Genomic DNA, 26,185 nt, shown 5'->3' with positions numbered 1-26,185 from the left:
ACTAAAAAGCAGGCACTATGTGAAATCCTTTTTAAAAAAAAAAAAATCCTACTGAGTCTTGATTTTGTGAAAAAAATTCCTACCCACATCGTTACAGCTTTCTATAGTGAGGACATTAAAACCCAGTATTTCAGACCTGTATCAAATCTGTGCAAGGGCAAAAAAACACTGGGGAAGGCTACAAAAGTAGTTGTCACTGCAGTGAATGTAAAAAGAGTGCGATGGAAAATGCTTGAATTATATTTCATCTCGTTTATTTCTTTTAAAAGACGCAGTTTCAGATTCAGAAGTTATATCTGAATAAAGAAATACATTTGAATTACTTCATCTAATGGAAAAGCTTGCTCCAATCAACACCTTCTCAGAGACCACACACACAAGTCAAAGTTTCCAGTACACAGCCTAGAAACCAATTTAAAAACCAAGAGTGTTCCATTTGAACAGCATTGCAAAAAGCACAATCCATTCATTTAGAAGCACTTTCCAGGTATCTGAAAGTTTTCTTGATGAACAACATCAAAATGGGGAAAAGAAAAAATGTGATTAACACCTAACACACTAGAAACAGCCACATTCAGTGCTACCTGAGGTTGTAAAGCTACAAAATTATTGTACACATTGCCATATAACTAAATTAACAAACTGAAAGGAGGCCCTTTGTATGCCAAGTATCACCTAGAAATTAATCTTATTTGAACCGATGTGGAAAAATTAAGCAACGAGGAAGAAAAAATTCAATTTAATAATCTACTTGGGAAGTTTTGTTGTTTGGTTTGAAGGACAAAGACTGGTAAGCCTTTCAAACGTCACTTAAGATTTTCAATTCTTTAATGACATTTGCAGGCACTGTCTATCTCCACCAGAAGCATCAGTTTCACAGAGCAAACCTCATTCTTCATGGCCCTACAAGATCACACCAGCAGCTGGCTGCACACACAAGAAACTCTTTTTTTCCTCCAGTGCTGCCAGCAGCACACAAGAAACCACCGATGTGATGGCTCCGCATCCCTGTGGACTCACACCAGACACAGCAACTCCTCTGCTGAACTGGTACCACTTGACACCTTCTCATTTGCTGATCTGGCATGGAAGTTAATCACATGAGAGATTAATCAAATCTTATTTTGTTACAAAGGAAGAATGAATTGCAACGATTTATTAAGGAATCACTCTTTGCTAATTTTGCAAGTTATCATCGACATGTAAACAAAAGGCACAGCTGAACCTACTGAGCAGTGAAAGAAGGCTCTTTTGTCCTGGGAAGCAGACATCATACTCCCTCACTAAATTAATCCAGCAGCAAATTTATGACCGCAATCCTCGTTATTTCTTTAGCTGCACGGCTATGCACTAATACCACATACCTATACATTTTAAGCACTGAAATTCCACAGAAGCACATTAAGCCATCCCAATATTTTTATTCCCCAAGATGCTGCTGGCCACTGAGTACCAAGAAAACAGCGCAGGAGCTGAGCAAAATGCCCCGAGCTGCACAGTAACTCACTGGACTGGAACGAAGAAGTTCCTGGAGATCTTCCTCTCAATTAATTAGATTGCACTAACTACGCCCACATAGTCACATACATAATATTCAAATCTATCCTGCAAGGACTGAAAGACACAGTGGGCAAACAAGCTTTCTCAAGCCCCTAAAGATATTTTAAACAAATAGATTTCAATTCAGTGTATCTGTTTTCTGTGCATACGCACCTTATGACTTTTTTTTTTTTTTACTAAAAAGGATTAGGTGGAATCAGACACAAAATCAATTAGTCTATTAATCAACATAATTTTATTGTTCCTTTTTTCTTTATAATGATGAATCTTCCCCTTCCTTCCCCAGCCTAGCCAATCTAATGCTGTTATACCTTCATTCTTTCTTTTAGTGTTGAATCTTCTCCCACTGTCCCCAGCCTAGTTAAACTTGTATTTTTCAATGTTCTTTATCTGTGTACTTCACCAAATAATAATGTGAAGTAGTAAACAATATTAACATAATATAGCCACATCTTGCTTTAAGATGACTGTTTTCCTTTTAGTAATGCAAGTAATACTCATTTAGGGGATACAGAGAAGAACAGGACTGACTAATGTATGGTTCCGAGCTAATTACAATACTTGATATCCAAAAGAAGAGTTACAGAGACAGTTTTTAACTGAACTCATGTAAACAAGGTCTCACTTAGCAGAAATGAAATCTTAACACTACTGTCCATAAAGAAGGATCCAAACTTGGTATATTCATCTGTTTAATCATACAGGCATCAAGAATCATTACAGCTGGTATGTGCCTTTGCCCCAGGCATAAAGACTAGATTTTCCCACCTGCAGGCTGGGCGGTGCGCACATTAACCACCTAACAGCAGCCCAAGGGCTCTGGGTGTCACTGCCAAGCAGGTCTGGTGTTACAGCATTAAGAGTCTGAAGATGTTTGTCTACAGGTTTGGGAACTGCAAAACGCTGGGACCAAATCCTAACTCCAATAAGGAGCAGGGTCCATATGAAGGCGTGCTGGGTTTCCTACTAGAAGGCTCCTCAAGACACTTCACTGGGAGGAAGTACTAGACTCTCAAGATGTGACTGGAACTCAAGACTTCTACCTGTGGTCCTCACTCGTGGAGATCTGCAGCACTGGCCCAAAATCTTCTTCCTATCTTTCAATCTGGACTATAACACCTTATACTGAGGATTATAAAGCCTATAAATTCAAAGAAACGGGATTTCATTTTGAAGAACAAGGATTTGATTAAAAATGCTTTTTTTATTAGATAGTAAGTGACGAATCAATTTTACGTTTTTAAATCCACCGTGGTGGCTAACACAGGTTTTCATTAATTTTTCAAGGTAACTTAAAGAAATATTAATCTTAAATCATAAATATCTGACTCTTCAGAACATTAAATACGCCTCTCTGGTTTTGACCACTGAGCTATGTGTTGTAACTAGCCTCCTCAAGTAACAGTGGTAGTTTAAACAAATTGAAAAGTCTCAGACTTAACAAGCTTACAGCCACCTACCCACTGCTGCTGTTTAAATCAGTCTTCTTTAAACAGCACTTTGATACATTTGTTCCATATAAACACAAGGAAAGTCTTTCTCATATTAATCACTCAGATTTATTATTTTCCTATATTTGTATTTAAATCCCAAATATGTTACCTGGTGGCTCAAATCACAGCGTTTTCCTGCTTCTAGTTTGACTTCAATAGATTTAAGATATGTAAAAGCTCCTCTATCATTTGCAGCTTCAGTTGAGGATGGAAGATGTTTAGCGCAATAATCAGCAGCCTTGATATGTTGATAACCCCAGAACTGTAAATTCCAGAGGATCAATTCAATTCTTCACAGTTCCAAGCTGTACAAACCCTGACACTCAATATTTCATTGGAAAAACAAGTGGCAAAAATTGACCATAATGGACTAAAAATCTTTACCACAAAATTTACTTGTCCACAGAGTTGTTACTTTCGAAATTTCATTGTAAGCTGTACTTTCATTTCTCAGAACTTCTATTTCAAAACATACCACTTGCCTAAAAACCCACTGTACTTGCTGTATTCTTTCTTATTCCAGAGAGGATTAGCCAGTGCACCATGAAGAACCTTGGGGTCCTTCATCCTGAAACATGTTGCAGGAATAACCGTGATATGTGCAAGTCATTATTTAATTTTAAAAGTCAATTAAATTCAATATCCCTGTATTACTGAATTCACTATAACATGACTCAAATTCTCATAAAACCTGTGGTGCAGTCCCTATGCAATAGAGTTTCTCAAACTATTTCTCAATTTTCTCACGCTCTTCTCAAAGTTCTACTACATGCAGTAGCATCACCTTGTATCACTGCATGCATATTTTAACTAAAAAGTATTTTGAAATCGTATTTGGTATCACATATTAAATACAATGTGGGAAAGTTTCTTGCAGAACACTTATCTTCATGGTCTCACCAACTTAATAATGAAGAAATAGATGCTGTGTGATCAGTTTTTCATTTGTGATGCAATCTTAAGTGTTTAAATCCATGAAAACACTTGCTACTACCCAGGAGAATTATTTTGAAGGACTTCTTTAAAACAAAAAAACAAACAAACAAGCCAACCCACCAAAAAAAATCAATCATTTGTATCATTTTGAAGCTTCTATGACCAAGGAATTTGTGAGTGAAGCATCCAGAAAACATAAGCATAAAACTCAAAAGCAAAAGTATCATAAAATAAATTTATGAAGAGTGATCATGCACAGGTAAGATATGAGAAGGGAGGGAAGAATTCAGTTGACATATCTGAACAAGAAAACTTTAGTATAAATGGAGTTGTTTTGCTCCACAATATAGAGCTCCCATTGTAACAAGTGACATTTCAGTACTCAGATGTACTAGAAATAAGTAAATCTTCCCAAGTATGAACAGTTTTTAGGCTGTGTAATTTGTCAGAAGCGAGTTGTAGGAGTCTATAGCTTTACTAGGCAAAAAATTAGTATCTTCACACTGGGAAACCAATTCTACAACAATAACACTAGGTGTTCTCTTAGGTCTGCCTCCCTTTCAGTGTTCCAGGCAGGGCACATGAAACTGCCAAAGCAATACACACTATTATGGATAGTTACAAAAGCACTTTGCCACAGAATGACACCTTATTTTTTATATATATATACATACTCTTTCCAGGTATATATATACACATACACACAAAGTCTTTCCAGGAAACTTTTTTTCTCATGTCATAATACACATACTGATCTTTGTTCTAAAGTTAGCTGAAAAGTGCTTCCCATCTTATAGGAGGGAAGATAAATAAAACTAATTGTTTAATTCACAGGACACACAGCATTGCTATTTATTACTATTTTTATGTCTGCATTATGTCACAAGGTGGGCTACAAAGCAAACTGTTTTCTGAAGTCAGCTGAAAGAACCTCATTAACCATTATAAGTAGAAACAATACCTATGATCAAGTTATTCTACTCTTTACAGCACAAATCTAAAGCAGAACTTAGTGTTGAATTCAGATCATTCAGTCCAAAGAAGTTCATTTTCCGAAGAACTCTGTTTATGGATGATTGCTTTAATCTTCCAACCTTTAAATGGAAATTAAAGGCAACAGTGTCATTTCCAAAACCAATTAATACAAAGAAAAGATTTCTGAAAATATCAAGGAGAAAGAAAGCAAGCTGTGTTTTAAACTAAATGATGGATTTTCCACTGATAAAATTCTACGGATCACTTCTTTCTTTCCATTATACGTTTTACTTATGTTAACTCACAGTTTTGATGGTGTGTGTCTGTCAAAATAATTGGAGCTCTGCTACTGTAATCATCCATTTTGAGTTTTCACCAAATAACCTCTGCACAGTATGGGGGTGGTGACTACAGCAGATTAAGAAACAGCTTTCATAAGTTTTGTTAAAATTCACAAGCAAGCCAAAGCAATTAATTAACATACGGGATAAGCTAATGTGATATTCCACAATATAATTATCAGGAAATATGCTGCAAGAAAGAATTTAATGCTGGCAGAAGATTGGATTGCATGTGATTTTGTGACTAGGTTTTAGTTACAATTATTATTTGCGGATTCTGTGGATGTTGCTGCCAATACGCACAGCACAGTGCCATGCACATATAGCTCCTGTCCAGAAAATCTCCAAGAATGTGCATTACTTGAGATAAAATAAAATCAAAAGATTTATCAAATTCAATTGTCTCAAAATGGTGATTTTTTAGTAAAGTCCTTTCCTGCTTGAGAAAAGATATCTTTATTGTAAAGTTTTTATTGCCAATATAAAAAATGATTGAGAAATTCATAGCGAGAAAGATACCCATATTTTCACTGCCACATGTTAAAATATATGCTTTCTTGTGTCTTTAGTAAAAGACATGTTCTACATGCAAACTTTAAAGTTTTCCCAGCTTGCAATCAGAAAACCTTTGAGAAAACCTATAATCTGCTTAATTGAGCACAGCAGCATTTCTAGTGATTTCTGATGTCACTTTAATTGAACATAAACAAACATAGAGGTTAAGAACGAGTTCTCAGAATCACATTCCAAGCGTTTCTTTAAAAAGATAAAAATTAGTCTAAGCTACCTTAAAACTCTCAAGAGGCTAAAAGATGAATGAAAAAGAAGGAATCTCTGCCTTGCTTCTAATTTACATTTGATATATAAATGTCTAAAACACCTAGGATTTTTTTTCTTTGAACACATAGATATATATATATTTTGCTTTTAAGTAAAACCTTGCTTGAAGGTTAATTATTGTACACATCACTTACACAATCTATTAATAGCGATCCAGGACTTACGTGTTGGCAGCTTCATCTGTATTAAAATTCATGTGCTATGCAAAGCTTATTCCAACATAAATTAACTAAGATGGTAGTGTTCCAGCAATATGTATTTGTTCACTGCTGAAGCTCAGTGCTTTATATGTACCTACGCTTGCTTCTTTTATGAAATAATCTTTTGCAGTCTAAAATTCCATTCTGGAGGGTCTTTCACTTGGCTTGAGAGTAGCAGCATCTTTGCACTTCGAAAAACTGTCGCCCCAGACCTCTTTTAGCACTCTTAATCAGTGCCAGTGAAGCAAACTGGCCATTCTCTATATTCAGTTACTTCAACCTTCTGTAAATGCTAAATATAGTAGGAAATACATGTGGTAATAATGATTATGTTAAATCCTTACATTTTACAGCTTAAGCAGTAACTTGAAACCAATGCGTTATGTATGTTGTATAAATTAAATCATATATTACCATATTCAATCATTTTTTGAGTTCTGCTACCTAATAGCTCTTTTCATAAAAGGAAGTAATTCATGAATTCCTAGTACACAGTGGGTGATCTTTTACTCAAATCAAGTAGCAGCAGCTGTTAACACAAACACACTATTTGTCCCTAGTTGGCAGAATTATCCTGCAGCTTACTTTTGTGTTTGCAATCAAATCTGCAGGATTGCATTCACCTCATTTCTTTCTGTATCTGCAGAGGATTGTTGAACTGACAGCCTGGACTAACTCAGCTAAAAGAATGGATTTAAAATTCAAATTTCAACTCTAGTCCTAAGAATAAGCTAAAGAAATGTGTACAAGTGTGACAGAGTTTTAGGAAAAAAAAAAAATCCATTCTATTCTGAATGATAGAAAATAACAGACTATTCCTTTCTTTCATGGGAAGCACCTGCATGAAAAGGGTAGGATCAGTATATGCTAGATCATCATGAGAATACAAGAGGAAAAAGAAGACATTTTTAAAAAAATCAAAACCTCTTTCAAATTATTCTTAAAAAAACCCAACTTTCATTAAGATGAACAAAACTAAATTAAAGAGAAGGATCTTCTAAATGCTTTTGTAAATGAACTGAAATTATCAGTCCAAATTACAGAAAAATTTATTAGTGACTTCTAGACACACAGATATTAAGAAATTATTGCAACTATGAGAGAACAGCACATGGGCAAAGCTGCTTATTTACCAATGGAAACCAAAATTAACTAGACAACAAAAACATGGCTGAGAAACACCTAAAATCCTAGTACTCTCCGGCTATAAATACTAATACAGGAGGTAGGTTCTTCAGCTATTGTTCGAATTACAGGTGGTTGGCTGCTTCTCTTCAAACAGGTCCAAAATAAGTGACTTCAAGCCTTGCATAAAATGAGCTGATTCTGGGTTGAAATAGCCTCCTTAGCTTACAAGGTTCTAAAGCAAGCCTGTCTCAGACAATGATGTAGTCAAATCCAGAAGTAAAGCAGTTCCTCCTTCTCCCAGTGAAGTTCTACCACCAAGAACACCAGTGGTGTACAAATACTGTAAGATCCTATACGTTGTGAAACTCACAGGTGATCTGGTTCCTCTCCCTTCCGCTAGGTCTGTTTTAGACAATTTCCATGGAACAGCTTTGAAATAAATGACCACTTCTGCCATCAGGCTAGCAAAAAAAGACTTCTTTAAACAGCAAGTGAGGAAAAGCAAACAGCAAAAGCACCGAAGAATTCCTCAGAGCAACTAAAACACATTCTGAAGCAACATTTCTGACCACATGCTATTGCAAAATGAGACAGCGATTTAAGGAAGCGATTACTGCAAATTGCCATAAACATCTCGTGTTTTTAGAAATAAGTTCAAATGCATCAAATGCAAAGAAAAGGATTGCAATTCAACCACCACCATAACTGGAGACAGAGATCAAAGTTCATTGCCCGGTGGAAGCAGAGCTGTAAACTAAAACAGTCAGAATGGATGATAACGAAGTAAAATTTACAGCGAGTCCAATGTACTCTTCCACTGTCAGTGATGTTTAAATAAAACTGCCTGTTTACCTTGGTCTCTGAAAGGTCTGTCTCTGAAACTTAGCCCCATCACTTCACAATTGCACAGTAAGCAGAGATTCATTTCAACTTATCAGGAGTTCGGTAATTGATAAATAATAAAATTTGTAAAACCTCTTCATTCATTATTATGATCCATCACTGCTGTGTTTCCAAACCAGGCTTTGTCATACAGAAATGCAAGTAAAATATTCTTTTAGAAGGAGTTTCCTGTGAAAGTGTGCAAAGCAAAAAAAATGTTTTTTGCATTCTGAATCTCAATTACTAACCCAGGAAATCTTCCATGTCTCTCCTTAAATAAAAATAATATCCTCAGTGTACATTAGAGCAAAAGGAAAAAAATGTTAAATAGAGCTGAAATTTGTGGGGGTTTTTTTAAGCAGCCGTTCCTCAGTACGTTGATTAGCAATGAATATTTCGGAGCAAATTTAGTCCAGGGAAATATCACATATGAGAGGGCAGAATCCATTGCACACAATGGAAGACTACAGCGGAGTTTTCACAGTAAACCTTTATAATGTCACATGAAAAACTCTAGAGTCAAAATGTGGCATATTCATATAAAAAAGAGAATTAAGAGAAACACAACTTTTCTTTAGCAACCGAGATCTGAATTTATATTTTTTTTTAATAAAGATTTGTCTTCGGCAGCTGAAAGAAGCTGAACTTTGCACAATTTTTTCCCCAAGGGAGGCAAGAGTTAAGCCACTCTCCTGACAAGTAGGTCTGACCCTGTCTCACAAAGCTGAGAAGAAAAGAGGAGTAGAGGAAAATGACAGCAAGTCCCTACTGAATGACCAAGATATATGAAATGCAGTAAGATTTACATTTATAATTGAACTGTTAAGAATAAACATTTCATTGCTCTTTCAGCCCATCACTGTATCACTTAGTGTCTTTGGCAATACTTACTGTGCCTAGAAAATTAAGGATAGTGGCTGTGTGTCACTATGAACAATAACTTTGCAACTCTCTTAGTAAGCTCTTTCCTTAAGCTTTGATGTGCAGACATTTCTACTAAAAATTCAAAATTAAAATTATATTAAAATCCCTATTTTTTGAATACTAATTTGATTATTACCAAATTACACTATGCTTGCTTCTTCAATTTCTGTTACCCAAAACTCTTGTTGGCATCTCAGCATAACTACTTTTGCTGCCAAGGACAATCAGAGACCAGTCCTTAACGTCTCTTGTCTGGAAAGACTTCACCTGTGTACCTACCAACCAGCAGGGTTAGGTGTGTAAGAGTTACTGTTCGTGGACATGTGGTTCAACAGGCACATCATAGAAATTATTAGGGAAGGTGCAAAGAATATTTTAGAGACAAGGACTATTTCCAGCAAGGCTATGTAAAAATTGTCAAGAAACAAAATGAGAGAGTTTAACTAGTTGTTCATCATATTGCTTCCTATTAAAAAGTTAGGGGGAAAATAATCCTGAAAGGAAAAAAAAAAAAATCAATACCTTCATTTGGAGACATTTAATGGAGTATCTCACAATTCTTGATTGAGCTCTCCATTTCTTTGCTCTCCTTATTCATTTTTGCATCATACTGCAGAAATGCATTACAGAACTAATGAAAATAAAGTTTGATGAAGAAGAGCAGGTAGGCCTCCATTTTAGCAAAAGAAAGAATAATGAACTCTGCTATTTGAAAAATGCCTCTGGCAACGCAATAATCTCCAGCATTAGCGAACTATTCTAAAGTCATGTTCACTGTTTTAATAGACTCATGGGATAAAGAATAAGAGTATGAGTCAGATTCTCAGCTGCTGTAAATTGGTACAATTCCATCAAAATCAGCACAGAGCTAGTATAAGAGTGGTACAAGAATCTAACCCAATTTTTTAAGAGAGCTTCATTAATGGGGGGGGGGGGGGGAATCCACATCTGTATTTTTTACCATTAGTACTTTTACTGTACATGTTTGCCTTCACGAGGGGGAAAAAATCAACATCAAACCAAACCAAGCTTGCAGAATAAACTTTCAATCTGCCCAACTTCACTATGCTGATCCCTGGATGTTTATCATCAGAAGAGCATCTGCCACAGTGCACATGCATCCCCAGTTTCCATTTATTGAACAGGTAGGAAAAGAAAAACATGTTTAAGCTGAATCACCCAAGTTAGACCACAAAACCTGTCAATACTAGTTATTGCTATAATAATTATTAATACAAGTTAACACAGACCTTAATAATGGGACCTGAAAATAATTCATATTGTGTAGATTGGAGAAATGAAAGTCTTTAAAATAACTGCTGCAGTTTTTAAATGGTATCATGGCAGTTTACGATTTTCACAGCTCATTATCAAAAGTTAACAGGACAATTCAGCTGATGGCTTTCATCAATGACTAATGGAAAGAAAAACATTGCAAAGTTGCCTTAAGTAAACTGTAGTTTCTTCTGTTATTTCTACTTTGTATCTATTAAGACCCGAACAATTGTAACACTTTCCACTATATATTAGTCAGCATATTTTAGTCATAATCTGTGTTTCCCAATTCAGAGTAGTAAAATTTGGCCTTGAGCTGTTACCTGCCCCAAATTCCAAAAAGCAATGTTATTTTCTTCTTTCTTAGAAAAGTACAGCTGTGGTCTTACAAAGTTATTCTTATAAAAGAAAATTGAACACCTCCCTCACAGCTGAGTGATGCACAGAAATAGATAAATAAATCAAACAAAAGACCTAGCAATCCTACTTGCTAGCTAAAAAGGAAAGGTGCACTATTATTTTTTTAAAATACTTTTTGCTTGGTCACTCTCTGATAAAGGACTGAAATCACTAGTTCCAACAGGTACCAAACGAATGATCCTGCCTGATGTCTCATCCCCGAGAGGCCTGGCAGTATGTTGAATAGGGGCATATTGGTGCGGAGACCTAAGTAAAGGAAAATGCCTTCTAACTGTTCGGATTTTCTCACATTTTAGTTTTCCGTGCCATCCTAGGAAGACGCTGAGGCGTTTTCGCTTATCCTGCTCTCTGACGTTTGTCCTGGTGCTGAAAGACTCGCTCTTTAAACATGAAATTGGTGTTGACCTTCAGAGTTGCAAAACGCTGCTTTCAGCTTCTACCCCAATTTAGGAGCACAAACAAAGCTTAGGATGTTTTGCAAACCTCAGTCACCCAATGCTCTTGTGACCATTCAACTTTTAACACTATCTGGGGCAGGGAGGAAGGGAAGGAATAAAGCTATTTTGTCCTTGTAGCTAGCTGGAGAGTTTCACAAAAAATAAATACAAGAATACATTCACAAAAATATATCTTGAAGTAATGTGCTTTGGTGATCTTCAGTTAAAGCTTAAATTCTTACTTATTTACAAAACACTGACTATCATTAGGATTTTCTTTTGTTGCTTTAAGATCTTTAATTTTTTAACTATAAAAATCATTCATATAATTGACACTTCTAAATAGACCAAACAAATATTATTATTTAAACTGTAGGCTTGAAAAAGAAATTAGATACCTTTTAGAACATTCCTAGGAGTGGTAGGGAACTTGCCACCACTCAAGGAATAACATAGTAAATCTAGTAGCTTTTTTAACTACCCCAAAGCAGTAACAAATCAACTGAAGAATTCAAGGAGGGGGAAGGGGGGAATCCCAGGTCCCAAGGCATTACTGGAATGCCTGCTATGTGCTTCAAGACACTCAGAAATGCCTTTAGGTTTTTTCCCCTGAAGTCATTCCCTTATCAATGATTGCTGATATAAAAACTACAAATAAAAGTATCTACAAGGTAAAGTTTCTATGAAAGAACAGTCCACAGTGAGAAGATTAAGAACATCTACTTTAAAATCTAGCCAGGCTCCAAGACAAGACAGAAAGGAACTGGGTTTTTTTGTTTTTTGTTTTTTGTTTTTTTTTTGGGGGGGGGGGGGGGGGGGTGAAGGGTGTTTGGAGTTCGGTTTTCTGGGGTAGGGGGGGTATTTTTCTGTTCTACTTGTTTGTTTGGGTTTTTTTTTTTTTTTTAATTGCAACATTCTGGTGCTTTTTTTCTGCGTGCGTATTCTGAGCATAAAATTAGAACTTTTGATTAAATCTGGAGAAAAAGAATGAGATAGTCTAACAAAATGACCAAAAAGGCATATCAAAGGGGGGGGGGAGGGGGAGGAAAAAAAAAACACCAAACAAAAATTTTGTTTTTTATGAATACCAAACACATTCCATCTTTTTCAATGCCAAAACCAGCTGAAACAGTTTTTGTTATGACTATCTGTGAAGAGATCTGAGGCATTTCTCCCATTCCTAAAATATCTGATTGAAAAAGCCATGTACTATAGACTAAGGTTTAACTGAGCACTGCGGTAGTCCTCTGAGATGATCTGCTAGACTTCTGTCAAGTACAGGTATAGAACAAAGTATCCATCAGATAGAGTTTCAAGCACCCATTTTCTAGAAAAGAGTATTTGATCTTATCACACTGGTAGACTGTGCATACAAACACTGGTGCTAGATTTCCTGAAGGAAAAAATGTTTCTTTTAAAAATGAATGGTGTTTTTCACATGAGCCCTACTCTTCAGCATTCCCACACTACAATGTGAAATCAGGAGTCCAGCAGGATTTTTATTGGAAAATAAACTGTACTGAATACGGACTATGCCTGAAGTTATTCGTGTAGGGATGTTGCCACCTTTTTTAAAAAAAAAAGTTTTTAGGATTACATGTAACCACAGAGCTGGTCTGTTCTCTCACGTCTCTTGTGATCATGACTAAGACTACTTCCCTGACATGGGCTTCTCCTAGACAAAAATAAGTCTCCTAGACTTATTATATACATGAAGAGTAAAGTTTTAATAGGCACTACTCCATGTACACCAGGTGGCACTGAGGAAGAACAACAGTACTTGACAGAAACAAGTCTTTATTACTTAAAATGAACCATGCTAATGAAATTAATACTGTATGAAATGTTATTGAGATGAACCAAAACTACTTCATCGTTCTTGTATTGATTTTCAAATTGAGATTAACATAACAGGGTTGGAAATACGGCACTGGAAAAAAAATGAACAGCTATCAACTGGGTCCAGGTGGCATACATGCAGCATAATCTCAGCTATAAGAAGGCACATCAGCATCCAAAGCATAGAACCCTCAGAACTGCTCTGTGTCCTCCAAGTCATTTGGAACCTCTGGACTCTGAAATGGCCTTGCATCCCTTGGAAAACAGTGAACTGAAAGCATCTCTCTCCAAATACATCCTCAGTCTTACAGAAGGAAGCAAACAGAGTCAAGTTGTACAACAGAATCTAATAACTGCAGTCATGTTTACAGTGTTCTGGTATCAACACATCCAGAAAACATTGGCTCCCTTGGCCAGCATCTCAGTTACCTTCTTCGTGCCTGTGAGTTTCCAGTGCTGGACTCCATACCCATGGTTGACAGTTCTTATCACTACATGTACTGGGCCGAACTGGCAGGTTTCAGTAGCCAGGGACTGCAGGGGTGACCTGTGTGGGAGGAGGCCATGACCTGCCCTGTGCCAGTCATGGCTGCTCCAGCCAGCTCTGAAACCGCCACCATGTGCCAAATCTTCAGTCAGTTGGAGGAACACATGATGCCTCTACTAAAAACATATTTTTAAAAGCATAGGAGATGCTAGGGGCAGGAGAAATAGAGATGTGGGGAGAAGAAGAGACCAAGTGGAAGGAGATATGCTCTCAGAAGGAGGCACGCCATGCCAGGGTTGCTGGGGCAGACATCTCCGAGGGGACCGCAGCCCATGGGAGATCCACGCTGGAGCAGCAGAAAATGCATAAGACACAAGCAGCAGTAGATGAAAACAAGTAAGAAACCAGGAGCAGCAGAAAGCAGCTATTACATGAAGGACCTCAACCCCTTGCACTGCCTGTCGCCTCACCAAAGCAACTGGGATGAGCCAAGGGTAACCCACCGTAAAACACAGGGGAAATTAGCCCTGCAGGCAGAGGGAAGAAAGGTGTTTCCCCTAGGTGTCTGTTAAAGTTTTCTGTTTTGGGGTTCCCCTCCCCATATCCAAATCAGTAATCAGAATGTTGTGTTATTTGGCAATAAAATAAATTACATAAAAAATTCCCCAAACTGAGGAGATGCCCGCAACACTCTATGGCTTAAGTAAACCATGTCCACCACCACTTCCTGACAGTCTCACCTAACAGTAATTGATAAGGCCACGTTTTCTACATTTTAGCCTATAATGAGATTTTAATTCTTTCTGGTTCATGCATGACTCTCATATACAATGCTACTGAAAGCATACCCATTACAATTCAGTCATTCCTACTGACAAAACTCCTCATAGGTGCATTTTGTTTTGTACAATCTGGTCTTAAACATCTCAAGGGACAGACCCCTTTGGCTCAAAATAACCCCCCGGGGTTATTTTTCAGCTTAGCGTGTTTGCTGAAAACCTTCTTCTCATTAAACTTCCCTTTGTTCTTTTTGAACGTCTCATTATTATAATGCTTTGGTACTTCTCACTGAACTTACTTTCTTATTCCCAAAATTCATTAGGTATTAACTCAGCTTTTTTTTTTTTTTTTTTAAATAGCTGTTTTAATAACCTGTCTACAGCAATTTCCTTTGAATATCCAAAGTCAACTAGAACTTCCATATTCATTTGCAGAATTGCAAAATTAAAAAAAAAAAAAAGCACTACAGCAAGTAGATTAAATTGTGTTCTTAAGGCAACAGCTACTAAAAATTTAAGACAGTGCTAGGTAAAGATGGTCCTAACTATTGCATCAATAAATACTAAAACAACAATTAAAATCGACCAGAGCTGACAGATATTTCAACTGTGGGTCTTAAATGATGGTTAGCCTTAAGGTGAGATATTTCACCTGAAGGGAAATGTCATACATGTTTCCAGTCACCAGCCATTTCCACATCATTACATAAAAAGGCACCTTCCCTCTGCTACTCAGTATGTTCATGGAAAAAACCAGTTTTACCCATTTCTAATGGTATGAAAGAAAGACAATAGAAGTGTAATTGTCTTCAGGTTCCCCAAGTTTATTAATTCCAGTTTGATACACAAATAAGGACACTGGGACACCAGAAGAATCATAGATTCTAGTCTTTATTTCTCAGTGGCAAGTGACACAGGCAGCATGAGTGCTTCTTAGCTTTTCTGCTCTACCAGCAATCAACTGAACTTTGAATGCACCTTCACAGAGCCAAGGAAAGCTGCAGACAGGACACAGCCAAGAAGAAACAGAAGTTTATAAACTGCTGATAGTAATCAAGGCCTATTGTACTTGAGAAAACAAGCCCTAATTTTCCCTCAGGTTTCCCGCATCCAGCAGCCTTCTGACACAAATGACATTTTTCAGCTGCTTCATATTTTAAGATGTCAAGCTAAACAAGATTACAAATCATTGCAGATCTCAATTAGAGTACAGTAAGTTTGATACGATCCCCAGATTTTCAGTGTTCAGAGTGCATCAGCGTGTTTGTTAATTTACACTACAAACACCTGACAGAGAATGTCCAGGGAATTATGGCTCTCATGGATAATAACCACCTGAGGCTTTTGGTACATACTGCTTAATTTCTAATTCTCATAGGAACAGGAGTTTCTTCCAGAAACGGTAGATTGCACAGGCTCGGTATCGCAGTCATAGATTAACCCAGACCATAGTTAAAACCTATAGTACAATATGAATTGTCTTTTCAGGGAAAGACAGTTGATATGTTTATCCTAATTATATTTCTCCTATTAGGAGAGATTTTATTTCTCAAGAAAATAAAAACATCATTTGCAATAAATTTGCTTTTAAAGATTCATGAAGCAGCCTTGATAGCACACTCAGGTGAACTATGCCTTATAACAAGACAGCAGTTAGCATACAAGCAGCAAGTTCTGCACAATTAGTGAAGAGACAGAGTGTCTGCATATATTGTTAAATTGTGCTGTCTTCATGTTTTATAAATATTTCAGATTTCATTCCTTTAAGCTGACTATACAGAGAATGAGTTCTGTACTGGTGACAAAGACATTACTAGAGAGGAAGTATGGTCTAATGAGTAAGGTTCACCTACCGTGCCACATCTCAAGAATGACAGCAGTGTGATGTAAGGGTGCCCACAGTAGCTTTAAGTAACAGTTACAGCAGCACGAAAACTGGCACACGGTGATTTGCCAGTCTGCACCTCCATAACTGCATCCCAAATATACCATGGCATTGGAGCCATGACATGCAAGACTCCAGAAAACTGACTTCAGCAGCAACGGTAGCAGACACCAATGACCTTCCATGCCTAAAACATTTAAAGGCAAATACTACAAGTAACAGGAGAGGTTCAGGAGTTCATAAGGACACTAAAATCAAGAATCCACTCGCAAATCTGAAGGTGTCCGACTCAATTCCCATTGGAGTCAGCAGTGAACTTAGCAGTGACTTCAATTACTTTTGCACAAGAAATCATTCTGACATCCATTCTCCACTAAGAATGCCTGCAACTGCAGCTACAATTCCAGACACATAGTGTTTCAGCTGTGGTTTACCAACACAAAGACCTCTCTGTGTAAAATAGAGCTGTTTGCAGGTCCTACACCAAATTAACTCACCCTGATGAAACAAAGGCAGTCTACAGGTGAAAATTACTCTTAACTGACAGTTTATAAAAACAATGACATTACAAAAGAGAAGAAAGAGAGAGGAAAAATCCCACCAAAACCAAACCCCCCACACACCCTCCTATACTATAAAAGTACATAGTTATTACTATATCTTTCCACTGATCATTATTTTTCTGGATTTTAACTGTATTTCATGTATTCAAACATAAATGCCAAACACCAAGAATGGCAGAGAATCTTGCCTGGATATTATCAGAAGTAGCAAGGCAGCTTGTGTTCAGTTTCTGCAAGCTGGATACTTATATTTGCCAACCACAAAAGTCCTAATACAGTTTAATACCCTCATCTTATATTTGCCAAAAAGACAGAGATTATTTGTTACAAAGGAGATACCTACATGGTAATTGGATCTGGATTCTGGTATTTTCTCACTTGGCTTTAAGATGCAACATTAGGTTCCAAATCAACAGAGACTTCAGTAAGGATACTAAATACATAAAGTTAAATGATACTTATCTTTGAAGGATTGGGATACACAGTTGTTCATATGCAATCATTAAGTTAACGTTAAATGTGTTGGGGTGTTTTTTTTTAAAGATCAACATTATAATAAAATTTTTAAAAATCCTTCCAAGAACTTCAAGTTTGTTCACATATAACACAGGTACTTAAACCCAAAATTTATCTGCAATTTAATCCAGCTTGAAATACCTTTTTTGTAGACTAATCAGTTTTCATTTCCAAATAAAATATTCAAAAACATTTCACTCCCTATGCAGGATCAAATTACAGAACTAAAAAATAAGGTAGAAATAGAATTGAAAAGCACAGTGAAAGATTACCCCAAACTTACACAGCAGTTTCCAGATCTATTAAAAGACATAATACTTTTACCAAATAGGCAATAAAGTAAAAAGCGTGAATACTAATAGTATCAAACTCTTAATCTTATTTTCTTTTCAAGCTTGCTACTTACTGTAGAAACCCAAATCTATCTGTGACTTTGTAAAGACGGTAGTCAGCATCTTCCCATGGTTCAATCTGCGCACCCTCCCGTCCCTAAAGGGAAAGGAAAAAAAAGAGCCCAATTAAGTTTTATGACACAATAAGCTAAAACACAAAAGACAGGATTCAACCACTCAAAGCATAATCTTTGGGACACACTGGTAGTAGGGTAGAGGAGGGGGAGGAGAACACAAGGAAAAGGAGAGTAGGACACGTCTCCCAGCCCCAAAAAAGCCTTTTCATCAAGATTTTCATCAAAGGAAGTCTCTTTCAGTCACTGCTATACCAGAATAAATTTCAACCACAGACTCATTATAATCTCACACCTGTCGTTAACTTCCACAATAGTCCATCAAGGCCCCCACAGAGTGCCTTCTACTCATTTTATTTCCATAGTCCATCTTTCCTGAACCATCACCATTGACAGGAGCACATACTGCAGACAGCCTTGAGCTAACATCCATGCTGACTTCTAGCAACTGTCAAACAGAATGCAGCACCGAGTTTTTCTTCAATGAAGCATTCATTCATGTTCCTGTCTTCTACTCCAATTGCCAATTTTACAAAGACTTGCAGAAATTGCAGCTATATATTGTGCCAGTGTGTGCTATGCACAGGTAACTGGGTATGAAGAGAGGCCACAGCTCAGAATACGGGATGTATTCAGTTTAAATGGCAAGGTTTTGGTAGCGGGGGGGGTCACAGGGCTGGCTTCAGAAAGAAGCTCCTCAGTTTCCTCCGTATCTGGCAGAGCCAATGTCAGCTGGCTCCAAGATGGACCCACTGCTGACCAAGGCCAAGCTCATCAACAACAGTGGCAGCATCTCTGGGATAACATATTTAAGAAGGTGGCGAGGGGGGAGGCACAATTGGGCAATTGTAGCCAGAGAGAGCAGTGAGAATATGTGAGTGCAACAGCCCTGCAGCCGCCAGGTGAGTGCAGCAGGAGGGGCAGGAGGTGCTCCAGGCCCGGAGCAGAGGTTCCCCCGCAGCCCGCGGGCAGCCCATGGGGAGGCAGCTGTGCCCTGCGCCCAGGGAGGGAACGGAGGAGCAGATCTCCACCTGCAGCCCGGGGAGGGCCCCGCGCTGGAGCAGGGGGTGCCCGAAGGAGGCCGTGACTGTGGGAAGCCCACGCTGGAGCAGGCTCCTGGCAGCACCTGTGGCCCCATGGGGAGAGGAGCCCACGCTGGAGCAGGTTTCTGGCAGGACTTGTGGCCCCGCGGGGGACCCACGCTGGAGCAGCTGTGCCTGAAGGGCTGCACCCCCTGGCAGGGACCCACGCTGGGGCAGTTCGTGAAGAGCTGCAGCCCCCGGGACGGACTCACAATGGAGAAGTTCATGGAGGACTGTCTGCTGGGGGGGGGACCCCAGGCTGGGGCAGGGCAGGAGTGTGAGGAGTCCTCCCCTGAGGAGGAAGGAGCGGCAGAGACAGCGTGTGATGAACTGACCACAGCCCCCATTCCTCGTCCCCCTGTGCCGCCTGGGGTGGGGGAAGGAGGTAGAGGAAACTGGGAATGAAGTTGAGCCCAAGAAGAAGGGAGGGGTGGGGGGAAGGTGTTTTAAGATTTCAGTTTTATTTTCTCATTATCCTACTCTGATTTTGATTGGTAATAAATTAATTTCCCCAAGTCGAGTCTGTTTTCCCAGTAATTGCTGGGTGATCTCCCTGTCCTCCCTCCCTGTTGACCATGAGCCTCTTGTTATATTTTCTCTCCCCTGTTCTGCAGAGGAGAAGTTCATAGAGTGGCTTTGGTGGGCACGTGGCACCCTGCCAGGGTCAAACCACCACACACATGCATGTTTTTCTTACTAAAAAAACAAAACCAAACAAACAAAAAAACACCAACACCACCACCCCACCCCCCCAAGCAAAAAAAACCCAACACAGCCATTCACTTAAGTGCACGCTGTGCAAACCACCACTAAGTCTAGCATGTAAAATGTTTCATGAACACTACAAACAAGTCTATTGCTCTGTGTTCCAGAGACACTTTCAAAGTTGGTAAGTGTTACAAGAATATGTGAATATGATGTAGGCATTCTGGCATACTCTGTGCCAGGCTTTTACTTGACAAGTAGTTCAAGAAAAAAAGGGTATGACTAGGGTATTTCTTCAATTCCTCACATGCATCTACCAAACAATGCGGTTCACACATCTTTTAATTTATCTTCATGATGATTTAAATGTTTCTATCACCATAACCAAAAATTAAGTAAATAGAAAGTAAAATAAGAGTCCTTCTGATCTCATCGATATACTGAGCATCCTCAAACACCCCAGTTTCATTAACTCTAATACATTACACTACCTTAAAAGAGCCCCAAAGCAACTTGCCATGCACCTGAAAAATGAGTTGATTGAGTCATTATCCAGAATATCCCCTGTGGAGGGAGAATTTAATTCACCCAGAGCCAGTGTATCATGAAACCATCAGATTAGTGCTACAAAGTGTATTTGAAAAAAAGCTAGTGGGAACCATGATTCATTTTTTTAAACAGACATATTATTAAGATTAATTATAAAATGTCTTTTAAATTATTATCAAGCTCACTTACTCTGTCATACTTGGCAACTATCTCTGCTCGTTCTTGGGCAAGTTTGATAGCAGCATCCTGCTCAGCATCTGCACCTGTAGAGAATTAAAATAGCATTGTTCAGATTCTTTCCCTTGTGAACAAAGAACTGCAGCTAAATACTTGGAAAATAAACTTCAGATAGACTACTTGGATGGAAAAATGCCAAAACAATTGTATCAAAGCAAAATATGACCTTGGTGCATGTCTTGAATACTGTTCAGAGTAAAATACAATTATTGGATGGTATCCCAATTGCTGAGTTTAGAATCTTCTCGATTTTCCACCAAAGCAGATATTAAAGGTAAAAATGTAATACCCTACAAACCACTAACTGAAAGAGTAAAGAAGGTAGTAAAACCTACTAGTTGCCAATTCCACAAATATACACATAGTCAACGAAAGTCGAAACATACACTAGTGGTTTAAAAGAAAAGTGTGAATTATTTACAAGATTTGTAGATAGGGATTAGAAATACTGCATGACTTCATCTGAGAAACTGCCTAAGACTTATTTCTCAGAACACAAGGAAGGACATCGTTACAGCATCAGAATTGCAACATGGGCAACCCAGAGTTGGAATAAGCATAAGGATATGACAACAGGAAGGTTGACAGGCAAGAAAAAACGGATGGGTAAGCATTGGACATCAGTACACTGCAGATGCAGCAGAGTTTACTAGAGCAGTGGAGTTAAGAAAGTTTAGATAAATCTGGTTTGATCGAGACAAGGTGAAGCAGGCTGCGTGTGTAATTGAATTAGGTTCCTTGGCATTGTTCCCTTAGCAGAAACCATCTCTAGAACACGGACAGGAATGTAAAGAGGGCACCAAAAAAGGAGAAGTAAGAAAGATGCTGCTTTGAATATTCAACAACATGATGCACTTTAATATCCCAAATGTGATTATGATTTCAAAGCAATGAGACAAATCAGTTTTAATCAATGATAAGTCTATGAAAGAGTCAAGAGTTCATTTGTTTCGATTATTAAAAAGCAATAAACTCTAGGTAAAGCAATGCTTTAAAAATGTTTGAAATCGTTTTCAAGCACATTGTTATAAAAATAACTCCAGGCACGTGTTTCTTCTTCACTAGTTCATGGCAACATAATGAACTCCAGGAATTGTACATTATCAACCATCTGGACCATGAAAGAGAAAAACAGATCAGATATTACAGTTTTCTATCATATGACCTTAATACATCTATTTGTTCAAATCAGTATTTCTTTAATAAAATTTACCTACACATTTCTCAGATATTTAAATAAGAAATTATGCCAAGGTGGCCTTCTAAGCCATCTGTTAGAGATTTATCATAGTCTCTGCACGTCTTCTCTTTATGTTTCTTTAGGAGAATGCAGAGAGAACCTCAGTGTTCCCCATCACAGACACAAGCACCAGCATTCAGGCAACAGCGATGCTTGTCCCAGACTTCCCCTAATGGAAAATCTGACTACTACTTTAAAGCTTTCACTTGTGCTCTCCGGAAGTTACACTTTTGTTATCCTCACTCTGGCCCTCTTCTGCTTGTCACCATCAATTGTCAATCAGATTATGCTCATTTATTAGCAAGGACATTGAGCTCTGCCATTTTTGTCCAGTGTGCACCAGAACCAGCACACGTGTTTACACAATTATTTGGGGGGGGGGGGGGGGAAGGAATTACATTTGCTATATTTAAAAATGATCTCTGCCACAACACTGATAAATAATTTCCTCCCTTTAAGGATAAAGGTGAGTAGACTCATTTCATATTGCTCAGCCTTTGGCGATGTCCAAGCAGCTGTGCTCTTTCTCCTTCTCCTTCAGGTGCTGGATGCACCTTTATCCCTAAGCTTAAAGAGGACTGCAAGACAGAAAGCACTTTGGTTTCAGGTTTGTTTTTCTCCGACACAGTTTTATTGTGATTGCAGGACTCTATTATCCCAGCTACCTATGTGAATGCTGACCAAGATACAACTCTAAGAAGGCATCTGCAGGCCCTTCTGGAACCCCTTCCCAACACTGTCACCACACAAGACTGAGTTCTACACTACTCTGAATGCATTCAAGCACTTATATATTCTCTAATACAATTATAACAATCTGGTTTTTATCCTTTACTAGTTGACGTACTATGCCTACTAAACTGACGACAACATCCCCTAAAGCTACCAAATTCACACTGACAGAAAGTAGTAGATGAAGTCTAGTATTACTTTCAAAGTGAGAAGCTAAAGGAACCATAATCAAAATTAAATTGCATTTTCTTCTGTAAGACACAAAGAAATTTGTGCTTACAGTAAATCTTTACAGAAGGCCAATTATGGGGTTTTAAAAAGTAAACTTTATGCTTGCTTAGAAAACTGACATTCATTCAGAGAATTCAAGTACTGAGCAATCCTAATCTTCACTTCTCCAATGGACAGATGCGGGAGAAAAGCTTACTTGTTTTAAGTGCAACCACTGCTGGTGCTTCAAGCAAAAAAAAAATCCTATCACTATTTTCCCAGTAAGAGAGAGGTTAGACTTGATTTGAAGAAGAGTGTGGCTGTATAGTAAGTACTCAATATTGTAATACCTAGTAGTTGACACATTCAGATAGTCGGTGGTCGATACATTTTTTATTATCAGAATTAAAAAATTGATTACTGCTTGTATTTTAAAATGTGCTTGAAAGGACATGCACAGCTTTTCAACAACACGGATAAAGTAAGTGGACGAAGTTGAAACAAAGTTTAAACCTTTGCTTAAAAGAATGCAAAACTGTATTTGCACCAGAAACCGAGTCCTGATTTATTCTGAAAACGTGGCCTTGTCTTACCTTGCTTTCCTCTGCATAAGTAACATATGAATCAAAGTTTGGCATGTTCTATGCCTCATGACAATTCAATTACATTTAGTGTGGAAATTAACATATTCATTGCCTTTAAAGTAATCCTCTTCACTTTCTGCCAGAATCATCTTAACCTAGCTGCACTGAGATAGTTTAGTATTACGTTAATCCATTCACAGCGAAACTCAGAAAACAGCTTGAGACAGGGACAAGAGGTTATATTTTGGGAGATAAGCATAAAATATTATTTTTCCTATGAGAGGAATTATTTAAATATCTCCAAGTTAGAAATTACACAATGATTCCTGATAAAGTAAAAGCTAAATATGGGAACAAGAAAAATTCTTTATGAAATATCTTCCTAGGTACAAAAATACATCACTACAAAATTAAAGACAAATAACTAGTATTCTAAAGTCTTACCAGTTTTATTCAGTAAATCTTATCTCACTGAAAGCAGTTAAATATGTGAAACAAGCATGATTAAATTTTCTAATTAAAAATTACCATTACAGACGATCAACATCACCTTACAGAGGAAACAATGCAATCTCAGATGAGGCTGACATTAACATAGAGTCAGTTAAATAGTACAGACAACTGATTTTGACTAAACACTTGAGGAAATATCAACAACCTGGTGATAAAATCTACCAACGGTGGCATGCTAAATAGTGCATTTAAGTGTCCCTCCCAATTGATCAGTCTTACAAGGTACAACAAGCATGCTTAAAACTTTACCAAGCAGCAGCATCACGCAGCTAGCTTTTGAAAAAGGTAAATGATAAAAAGAAAGGCGGGGGGGGGGGGGGGGGGGGGGGGCGAAATCTTCTGAACAGTTAGCTTGATATACATAACACTCCCCAGCAGAGAGTATTTTTCTCTCAGCACTGTCACATTAAACTGTCAGAAAATTATACAGAAAAATCCCCATCTATGATGACATGAAAAAGGACAGGCATAACAGTCAGATTACTACTTTCCTGCTACACTTGGAAATCAGATTATCCTGAGGTGACTTGTAACCTGCTGGATTTAAACTTTCAAAAGGATATTTAAGGAAGGCACTACAATTGGTCTAATTTTGCAGCTCCCTGACTTTAAACTGCTGAAGTCAGGCCTGCTAAATTAGACACCCAAGGGCTGCCATCAGCCCTACAAAACGAGAGGAAAGCACTGCCTAGGATCAGTACAAGCTTTCTTCCTCTGCCACTCTAATAAGAGTCTCTCCTTACCTCACCATTTATCACCAATTATCAAAGACTTGAAAGAGACACAATTTCTTCAGGAACAGAAAGTGGTGAGAAATGTAAGTGGCACAGGCAAAAAATTAAACTAGTCCTACACAATCCTAATTAGTCTCCAGTAATAAGTGACCTGGAGATGCCAGCATTACTTAATAGCAACAAATTTACATACAAATTCTGGGTGTTACCCTGCTAGGTGCGCATCATAATCGCACTGAACATTTTTAAAGCTGGAAGTTTTTTAAAATTTCAAAACTCCTGTCCAGTTCAGTCAATTGATCTAAAAATTGAAAAACTTCACACTCAATTAAAATAAATTCCTAAAACTCATAACAAACAGGCTTCTTACACAAACATAAGAACTAAACGGAAACTCCCAGTTCCTACTAAGCACCTGCGATTCTAAGTATCTTGCAGCTTGCAAAGAATATTGGGGAGAACAGTTTACTTTTCCAGAATTCTCAATGCTTCCAATACGAAGGATGAATGGCAAGTGCAATAAATTTAGGCGAAGAAGAACTAATAATATCAACAGGCATAATGCAAACAAAAAATATGCAATGTTCTGCTCTATAATGAATGCAAGACTAACTGGAAAGGACCAACTGCTGTAAGTGACATTTAACAGAAAAACAACAGATCCAAATAAAAACAAACACTGTTAAAGAGAAAATAAGGATATGCCCTACAAATAGATATAGAAACAAAATTCTGACTATTAGTCAAAATTTTCTCAAGGATAGACATTTTTGCAAGAAACCAGGTACTGATAGAGAGCTAGTTTGACAGATCCGATCCAACTAAAAAATAAATAATCCTGCCTTACTCTTGCCTTCGTGCCATCCTCCCCCTTCTGTTTCACAGGGAAAAACAGTAGCTGTGGATGTAGGCACCTACAGACACTTTTGATCCACCCACCTAAAATATATCTTTTAAGGGGGTGTGGGGAAAGGCAAATAGAGGAAAAAGTAAAATTGGCAAGAATGTATTTTTCTATTAATTTAAATTAGCAAGCTAAACACTGAGGATCCTTCTTGCAACCCCAGCAGTAACTCAGTTTTCCAAAATAAAGGCAGGGGAACTGGTAGCACTACCCCTTGAGTTTCCAGCGGCCAAGGAGCAGCAGAACAGCCTGTGACAGCCTGGCAGCAGCTCGGCTGCTCCTGGATGGGGTGTCTAACACCAACAGCCCACAGTTACTCATGGTTTTCATCTCATGGCCTGACAGAACTGAGCTGCTGCTGAGTAAGGAATTGCCAGGAGACAGTAAAACTCTCGTCGTTCCCACAAGAAAAAAAGCTGCTGCTCTTCAAGGTTTACTAAGTACCTTTAGTTTGAACTCTGCCTAATCCTGCATGGCTTCTAATCCTGTTCAGCTACAGAACTGCAAAACAGTAAGGCACAGCATTTTAAAAAGGGATTTTTGTCTCCAATCCACTGCGCATGCATCTCTAGGCCATGCAAAAGTAGTCACAAGACTTATGGGAATGATCTTTGGGGTGACTCAAACTCACCAGTAATATTCTCCCTGAAAGAGCCTAAAAATGGCTAGTTAGATACAGCACATCAGCTGGAGAAGGTAAAAACAGGGGAGTGCTAGCTCCCTCATCAAGGGAGAACAAAATAAGAACC

General features: G+C 38.1%; 1 protein-coding gene across 5 annotated transcripts in view; it reads right to left on the bottom strand.

Annotated features, from left to right (window-relative positions):
* Positions 1 to 26,185, bottom strand: part of USP6NL (USP6 N-terminal like) — a 133,095-nt gene that overhangs the window by 53,679 nt on the left and 53,231 nt on the right. For all 5 annotated transcript variants that reach the window (XM_074903503.1, XM_074903504.1, XM_074903505.1 and 2 more), the window contains 2 exons: positions 20,472 to 20,545; positions 17,887 to 17,969 (listed from right to left, as the gene is read on the bottom strand). In XM_074903503.1, coding sequence (XP_074759604.1) covers positions 17,887 to 17,969; positions 20,472 to 20,545 — 157 coding nt within the window. The remainder of the gene's footprint in view (positions 1 to 17,886; positions 17,970 to 20,471; positions 20,546 to 26,185) is intronic.

The sequence above is a fragment of the Athene noctua genome, chromosome 3 (genome assembly GCF_965140245.1).
Source record: "Athene noctua chromosome 3, bAthNoc1.hap1.1, whole genome shotgun sequence".
Lineage (NCBI taxonomy): Eukaryota > Metazoa > Chordata > Aves > Strigiformes > Strigidae > Athene > Athene noctua.
Note: the sequence above shows the minus strand (reverse complement) of the source record. Positions and strands in the feature narration are given on the sequence as shown.